At 45.1% G+C, this 8,632-nt stretch overlaps 2 protein-coding genes across 2 annotated transcripts; both read left to right on the plus strand.

The window, feature by feature from the left end:
- Window positions 1–122: 122 nt before the first annotated feature.
- On the plus strand, window positions 123–2,097 carry LOC122404376. Its single transcript, XM_043408311.1, has 4 exons — window positions 123–207; window positions 590–1,032; window positions 1,097–1,605; window positions 1,650–2,097. Exons 1-4 carry the CDS (start codon window positions 123–125, stop codon window positions 2,095–2,097), a joined length of 1,485 nt encoding a protein of 494 aa, XP_043264246.1.
- Window positions 2,098–2,248: 151 nt separating this feature from the next.
- Window positions 2,249–4,406, plus strand: LOC122404377. Its single transcript, XM_043408312.1, has 2 exons — window positions 2,249–2,519; window positions 2,587–4,406. The coding sequence occupies exons 1-2, from the start codon at window positions 2,249–2,251 to the stop codon at window positions 4,404–4,406; spliced, it is 2,091 nt and encodes a 696-aa protein (XP_043264247.1).
- The last annotated feature ends 4,226 nt before the right edge of the window (window positions 4,407–8,632 follow it).

Consider the following 8,632-nt stretch of genomic DNA (forward strand, 5'->3'; position numbering starts at 1 on the left):
CGCTCACAAGAGTACGAGATTTCGTGGCGGGCGCGGGTAACAGCGCTCGAAGGCTTGGGCCAAGCCGCGGCAGCAAAGGCTCAGCCCGTGGCAACGAAGCCACCTCTCAAAAACACCCGCTCATGCTGCCAACGCCCATGCCTCAACCGCTCCTGCTCATCGCTCCACCAATGTCGACAACGCCTACACCGCTCAAGATCCCGGGAGGTATCCGTGTGACATATGCCACGGCGACCACTTCATCGTCATGTGCTCAAGGTTCCGGGAATGAGCATTAACGACCGATGGAAGGCAGTGGAGCATCTGGTGCTCTGCTCAAATTGCTGCGGGCGTCATTCCACAAGAAATTGCCGCTCAGCCCAACGCTGCAAGCAGTGCAAGGGGCATCATCACACGATGCTCCACCGGACAACCACCGCTCAACCCTCCGCTCGCAGCAATTGAGAACTAGGTGCAGTCGTCCACTCAACAACACACTCACGCTCAATCCAGGCTCATCCATCGCTCACGCTGCTGGCAACGGCAGCCGCTCACGTCATCTCAACGGTGGCAAAACATCAAGTAAGAATTTTAATTGATTCTGGGTCAGAGGTCTCCTTTGTTAGGGAAGATCTCATCAAGCAGCTCAATCTTCTACGCTCACACTCGTCAATGTCAATCATTGGCATTGGTGGCAGAAAATCAACAACTACTCGAGGCATTGTGTCATTGACGTTGCATTCCAACTACAGCAACGCATCAGTGAGACTCAGAGCTCACGTTCTTCCAACATTGACGACCATCTTGCCATCAACCAACATGGATCATCAAGAATGGCCTCATCTCAAAAATCTCAAGCTCGCTGACCCAGACTTCATGGTGCCGCCTCGCTCAATCGACGTGATCATCGGTGCAGATTCCTACGGGCATGTCATCAAGCCCAATCTCATCAAGGGTTTACCATCAACGCCTATCGCTCAACTCTCAATCTTTGGTTGGTTGGTTATTGGACCAGTGGGCTCAGCATCAACTCGAGCGCTCACATCTCACCAGGTTTCAACTCAAGAAGAAGAAGAATCGTCCTCTCCAACATCTCTTGACGAAATTCTGGACACAGGAAGAGGTTCCAATCGCCAACCAATCTCAACGCACCCCTAAAGAGCAAGAGTGTGAGGATCACTTCAGAACAACTCATTTGCGGGATCCGGATGGGCGATACATCGTGCGCATCCCTCTCAAACTGCCTTCAACCATGTTGGGAACTCGTACAACACTCGCTCATGCTTGTTTGAATCGTACTCTACGCAAGCTCAAGAGGAATGAAGAAGATCTTCACCTCTATCAAGAGTTTATGGAGGAATACGAGAATCTGCAGCACATGAAGAGAGCATCATCGCGCTCATCTCAACACTCAACAACTTTCTATCTGCCTCATCATGGTGTTTTGAAACCAGACAGCCCGACTACGAAGCTGAGAGTTGTCTTCAATGGCTCAAGCTCAACATCTTCTGGATATTCTCTCAACGACATCATGCACACTGGTGAAACCTACTGCTCAACATCGCTGACGTGCTCCTATGGATTCGTCAGCACAGATACACATTCTCAACCGATATTACCCAAAATGTATCGGCAATCAGAGTGCATGAAGACGACTGGGATCTGCAAAGAATATTGTGGGTGGATAAGGACCTGCAAGAGACTCAATTTCAGCTCACTACGGTCACCTACGGTACCAAGGCAGCACCGTATCTTGCGGTCAGAACATTGCTGCAATTAGCTGAGGATGAAGGTCATCATTATCCTCTGGCCGTACCATCGATCACTCATGCCAGATATGTCGACGACATCTTTGGAGGAGCAGATTCACCAGAAGATCTCAAGAAACTCGCTCATCAGCTTCAAGGTCTGTGCAACGCGGGCGGTTTCCCACTTGCTAGTGGCATTCAAACTGCCCCGCGCTACTCGAAGCCATCTCACCTGAAGCTCATGCTCAAGGCTCATCACTCTCATTGGACGACTGCAAAACCAAAATACTCGGAATGCATGGAATTTTCTCAAGGATACATTTACATTCTCATCGAAGGAGGACTCATTCTCACCCCCCAACCAAGATAAGTAAACGCCTCATACTATCTCAAGTAGCACAGATATTTGATCCACTTGGTTTTCCTCTCACCGGTCATAATTCGCTGTAAGATTTTATTGCAAGAATTATGGCTGCACAAACTCACTGGGATGAATCACTACCATCCCACATCACAGAACGATGGCTCATCCTCAGAGAAGATCTCACAATCTGGCCAGACTCTCAATTCCACGCTGGTTCAACACCTGTCAAGACTCAGTGGTGGAAATACACGGTTTCTCTGATGCATCTCAGCTCGCCATGGCAGCCGTGATCTACATCACGGTTTTCTCAACCGTCCACAAATCTCAAGGTGACGTCACAGGTGTGCGCCAAGACGAAGGTCGCACCTCTCAAGAAACTCACTATCCCGAGACTGGAGCTCACAGCAGCTCTTATGCTTGCAAGGCTGGCAAGCTATGTTCAAGCGAAGCTCAATCTTAACATTGCTACAACTCACTTGTGGACGGATTCTCAAGTCACACTCATATGGATCAAATCTCACGCATCACGCTGGAAGGATTATGTGAGAAACAGAGTATCGGCGATACAAGGACTCACACCTGAGGCACATTGGGGGTATGTGTCTGGAACATCGAATCCAGCTGACTGCGCATCACGAGGCCTTTCAACTGCTCAGCTTGATCATCATCAGCTATGGTGGACGGGACCACCATGGCTTACTCAACCCCAGGACTCATGGCCATCACAACCGAAGCTCAAGAACGCCTCATGTGCACTAGAAGCGCGTCCAAGTATCCCTACTGCTCTCATCTCCCAAAAGATCGAGTATCAGTGGGATCTCATTCACAAATACTCAACGCTCAAGAAACTTCTCACCATCACTGCTATTTGTTTCAGATTTATAGCAAAATTAAAAGGGGTCCACTGCTCACCAGCCTATACCTCACACTCGCCGAGTGATCTGGAAGATGCTCAGAAATTCTGGATCAGGGCAACTCAGACCATCTACTTCGCTCATGAAATGAAGATGCTCACCTCACACTCATCGCTGCCTTCATCTCATGCCTTCAGTCACCTGACTGCCTTCATTGATGATAAGGGAATCATCAGAGTCGGCGGACGATTGGAAAACTCTCAGCTCCGCTACGAGGGTAAACATCCCGCTATTTTGCCTCGCCACTCACGTTTGTCTGAATTGATTATAGATCACGCTCACAAACAAACTCTTCATGGTGGAACTCAACTCACACTCGCCTACATTCGACAAACCTACTGGATCATCGGAGGAAGAGCTCCAGTCAAGGCTCATATTCTGCGGTGTTTGACGTGTGCTCGCCAAAGGGGAATCCGTGCCCATCAACTGATGGGCCAACTACCTCTTTCTCGAGTCACACCGTCATCGCCATTCACTCATACCGGCATGGACTATGCCGGTCCACTCACTCTCAAAACTTGGAAAGGACGAGGCGCCAAAACATCGAAGGGATGGATCTGCGTCTTCGTTTGTCTCACCACATCAGCTGTTCATCTGGAGCTGGTGTCAGACTACTCAACCGAAGGCTTCATAGCAACGTACAGGCGATTCTCATCTAGGCGAGGAATCCCACAGAAGGTTTACACTGACTGTGGCACCAATTTCACCGGAGCAGACTCATGTCTCAAGGCAATGTTCACTCAGGGATCAAAATCACATTCTCACCTCACTCATTTATTTGTTAACGACAGGACAGAATGGTGCTTCAATCCACCTGCAGCACCGCACATGGGTGGAAAATGGGAAGCTGTCGTGAAGTCTCTCAAGTTCCATCTCAGGCGTACCGTGAGTGATACCCTCCTCACCTTCGAAGAGTACAGCACGCTTCTGACCCAGGTAGAAGCAATTCTCAACTCACGACCCCTCGAACCACTCAGCGATGATCCTGAAGATCTCTCACCGCTCACGCCTGCTCATTTTCTCATCGGCACTGCTCTCTCAACATTGCCTGAACCTTCGTTGAAGGACGTCTCACTTCCACCAAGGGCAATGTGGCAGCTCATTCAACAACGGGTTCAACGGTTCTGGGCTCAATGGTCATCTCATTACTTGCAGCGGCAACAAGCCATCTCAAAATGGCATCACCCATCCAATGCCATCAAGGTTGGATCACTGGTTCTCATCACCGACGAGAGGTTTCCACCTTGCAAGTGGCCTCTTGCACGAGTTCTGGAACTACATCCAGGGAAGGACGGACTCACCAGGGTGGTCACCCTGAAGACCGCGACCACCACACTCACCAGACCGATTGCGAAGCTGGCCATCCTACCAACAGAGGAATCATCAGCCACAAGTGGCTGATGGCGGGCGGAATGTTCGAGAATTAACTCTCATTTTTAGCAACACGCACGTGCCTTGTTTCCTTTCAATGTTTCGCTCATGCCGTGGCCACCACGACGCTCATTGGCAGCACCTCTCGGGCACACTTTGTGCGCGAGCAGGATAGCTGGCCCACCTGCGCGCGCAACGATCTCTCTACCGGCGGGTCGAAACCTCGTGGTGGCCACGAGCGCGGCCATTAAGGCTGTCTTGTTCGTAATCTAAAACGCGACAAGTGTGCTCTGTTTTTCAGTCTTAGTTTCCTTTGTTCTTTTGTGCCGCATATAATCTACTGTGTTCAATAAATGGCGATCAATAATATCGCCATTTCTCATAACCGCTCGTGTAAAACTCTTACTTAAACGTACCGCTCATTAATTATGTATTTCACAAACGGGACAATGTTGTTAATAAGGACCTTGTTTAATTAACTTTGCACCATAGTCATTTTTCGCGAACCCTCTCATAACCGGCATCTCAATGAAAATCTCTACAGTTCACTTCAATCTTAAACAGATTGAAATTGACTCCTGCAACTGAAAATAATTTTTTTAGAACGATTTGAAATTTTTTTTTTACGCTGTAAAATTTATTAGGCACCTGTCGATTTTTCTTAAAAATTCGTTTTTCATTTTTAATAATTTTGTTTGATGCCGTACAAAAAAGTTGGCCAATACTTTTTTGTAGGTACCTATGAGCTCTACTTCAGAAAAAAGTTTCATTGAAATATATTCACTATTGTAGGAATTATGGCTGTTTGAAGATTGGACCATTTTTATGGGGTTTTTCTCATTTTGCGGGGTCAAGGATCAACTTTTTGCATATTTTTGCGATTTCTACGTATTCTTGATTAAAATACGCGTCGTTTGCATTTTTGAAAATTAAAATCCTTCAATCCATTCAGAAGTTATGACATTTTAAAGATCCGCATGAAATTTTCGGACAACATTTCTGGCCATAAATTACATTTTCGATTAGGAATTTTTTTCTCGAAAGTGCGTAGGATTTCGTGGGTATATGTATTGACCAAAAATGATTGTAATTGGCCCCCGCAACCGAAAATAATTTTTTCCTGGAGGATTTGAAATTTTTTGATTTAATTTTTTAATAACTTTTTAACGAAGGCTCAATCAACAAATTGATATTCTTGATTTTCGTCTTATTTTGGCCTCTAGAATCTCCCATTAAAATTTTTCCCAAGGGTAGCCGAACTTTTCCAAATCCATTGGTATGTAATATTTTAAAATTGCCTCTTACAGTTTTGCAGATTTTGATGATTTACATCTTGCGCGCACATCCATTATGGTAGTAGCCGTTCTAACTTTGATTTAGTGCAAGCCTACAGTGCTTCATTAAAATCAAAGTTAGAACGGCTACTACCATAATGGATGTGCGCGCAAGATGTAAATCATCAAAATCTGCAAAACTGTAGGAGGCAATTTTAAAAAATCGCATACCAGTGAATTTGGAATAAAATGCTCGTCATTTTTTGTCATTATGAAAATTTCAATAAAATGAGAAATTAAGTTAATAAATTTTTTTTTTGCTATAAACAAATTGTATTTTTTTACATTTTTTAACACCATGTTATTGTACATAAGAAACCATCAACCTCGCCCATTAACAATTTTTTTGTATGTCTTTCCGTTTTCGAGATAGCCGTTTCGAGCCAAAACTTCAAGGGGTGGTTTCACCCCTTAAACTCGAGTTACCGTAGCTAAAAAAAAATACGTGTCGATTATTTTTGGCTGCTTTATAGGTGTACAAAGTTTCATCAAAATCGAAGCCGGACCGTTCGCGATGGTTCCTTGTGAGCCGATCCTTCGGATTGCGTATTGAAATCATTCGATCTAGTCGCGTCTATTCCATCTTTTGCGCAGTTCTTAAGATGGTATTTAGAATCTGCATGGCGATTTAAAATATATAAACGCGGCTTTAATTTTATCTGACAAATTGAGCAATAACAAGAAGACGGAACGCCGTCGACTTTACGCAACCATGGTTTAAATTTTTCAATGTTAAAACATGGAGACGTAACAGTCTCCGTCGAACGTTCCGTTGTATCAAAATTTAAATTAGTTAATAAAAATTTATGTCTCGCAGATTCTAAATGCCTCTTAACATTTGAGGATCGACACTTAAAAGTTCTTCTACAAATGGAACAATAAAAAACGATATTGTCCCCTGGAACTTCGCGTAACCATGATTTTAAATTTGGATCATTCATCCAAATAGATTGAAATCTATATTTAAACTTTGTGTTGATTTCCTCAAATGCTGCCATTTTTTCTATACAATTTAATTACACTAATTAAAAAAGAACTATTAAAAACTTACCCAACGGCACGAAATACTGCCACTTTGCACAATCACGATAAACTCAGATTTATTAACGGAATTACTTTATTTGCCTGCTGGCAATCTACAACTGAACTCTTCTGCCAGGAGTCACGAGATCCCCACCATCAAACCGTTTAAAAACAAACGAAACGTGATCCCGTTTGCCCGTTTAATACAAAGTATGGGTTGGATTTTAAATTTTAAAAGGACATTGTCGAATATTTTTAAAGGTACAAAACATAGCGTTTCATTTTAGAACAGTAACCTGAAAGTACCTGAAGTATAAGGTAAAAAGTACGAGCAACAAGGTACGACTATCCGAAAATCGTTCACATTTTATCAATGTAAATGAAGCGGCCTTTCCATCAGAGTTAAATACAAAATTTTGTAATTTCTGTGAAAACAAAACTTTCAGTAAATGTACGTGGTGCTTGAAATTTTTATGTTTTGACTGTTTTTGTGAAAAGTACCATCCAGATTCATGTACTTCGTACATTGAAAATAACATATGTTAAATGTAATCGGTTAAATTTAACTTTAAAAAAAAATATGCGAAGGTCAGACAAAAATATAATGTCATATTTAGTGTACGATTAAAGTATGATTGAAAAAATAAAAAAAAAAAGTTCAAGCAGGGTTCGAACCAGCAGAGCAGAAGAAGTTCGGAACTTGCAGGCAAAGACCTCATCACTCACGCCACGCTGATTAGTGGTGAACATAGTTCTATTTCTAAAAATAAGTACCTGTAAAAACTTTAATAATATCTCAAAGTAAAACCTAACCCAAAACCTGGTACCATTCCAACTTTTCCTTGGTAGAAACGAGTTTTCAATTTGTCTTAGCGAAAATCGCAATCACATTTTGCACATTTGTAGTATTCGTTTTCAATGCGATTTAAGTAAGCATGTAATGTATAAGATTTCATTTAATTTTTTCTTTTCTAGAGAAGATAGAGAAAAAGTTTATATAATTTCTTTTATATATAATTTAATTCGTCCTAAGATTTATATGAAACATTTAAAAGATTTTTTATACATTATGTCTATATATCAGAACAACTATGAAACAAGAGGTATAATCATTATTATCCATGGACTGATTATAGTCAAAGTCTAACCGGACTTTGAAATGAGAACATAAAACTTAAATGTAAAGAGGCACTGCCACCCCGTCCGGTCCGACCCTACGCCGCCTGGCGTGAGGGGGCTCCTATCAGGACCCCCCTCCCAGCCTGGGTCATGCGCCACGCCGAGGGGGCCGCCCGCGTCGCCTGACGCCCAGGCGACGCTCTCTCGCCACCAAACGAGCGCGAGCCTCAGCACGCCGCTGACGCTCGCGCTCCCTTCCCGCGGTCTCCTTCTGCAACATTACGATTTCGCAGAAGGAGGCCACGGCCCTCCACTTCTCCTCGCTGCCGAGCATGGCGCGCACCATGCTCGGCAGCGAGACATCCCGCCCGATGACGCCGACCAGGACACGGCGCTCCCCCTCCCACGCAGTGCATACCTCGAGGGCATGTTCCGCCGTGTCCTGCTCAGCGTCACAATGGCAGCAACGCGCCGTCGGCTCCTTCCCTATCCGGCACAGGTATCTCCCGAAGCTGCCATGCCCCGAGAACACCTGTGCCATCCTGTAAGTGAGGCTTCCATGGCCTCTGTCCAGCCACTCACATAGGAGTGGCCGAACAGCCCCGACTGTCCGGTGCCCCGCGGTAGGCAGAGCCAACCGCTCTTGCCACGCGTGCACCACGAACTGCCGGGCCTGGCGCTTCAACTCGCCCCAGGCAGGTTCCTGCACACCCGGGACCGCCCCCACCCCCGTACGACGGTCGACGCGGTGACGATACATCGTCGCGTGCGACCGCGCGA

This window comes from Colletes gigas, unplaced genomic scaffold, assembly GCF_013123115.1.
Source record: "Colletes gigas isolate AHSC1104 unplaced genomic scaffold, ASM1312311v1 Colletes_gigas_Sc00247, whole genome shotgun sequence".
NCBI classification, from domain to species: domain Eukaryota; kingdom Metazoa; phylum Arthropoda; class Insecta; order Hymenoptera; family Colletidae; genus Colletes; species Colletes gigas.

Excerpts from the sequence above, each read along its gene's own strand:
- LOC122404376 (XM_043408311.1), top strand. The coding sequence starts at position 123 with ATGCTGCCAACGCCCATGCCTCAACCGCTCCTGCTCATCGCTCCACCA. Across the intron at positions 208-589 it reads ACCGCTCAAGATCCCGGGAG|AGGTCTCCTTTGTTAGGGAA; the intron begins GTATCCGTGTGA and ends ATTCTGGGTCAG. Across the intron at positions 1,033-1,096 it reads GAGCGCTCACATCTCACCAG|GAAGAGGTTCCAATCGCCAA; the intron begins GTTTCAACTCAA and ends TTCTGGACACAG.
- LOC122404377 (XM_043408312.1), top strand. The coding sequence starts at position 2,249 with ATGGCTCATCCTCAGAGAAGATCTCACAATCTGGCCAGACTCTCAATT. Across the intron at positions 2,520-2,586 it reads CTCTTATGCTTGCAAGGCTG|TCACACTCATATGGATCAAA; the intron begins GCAAGCTATGTT and ends CGGATTCTCAAG.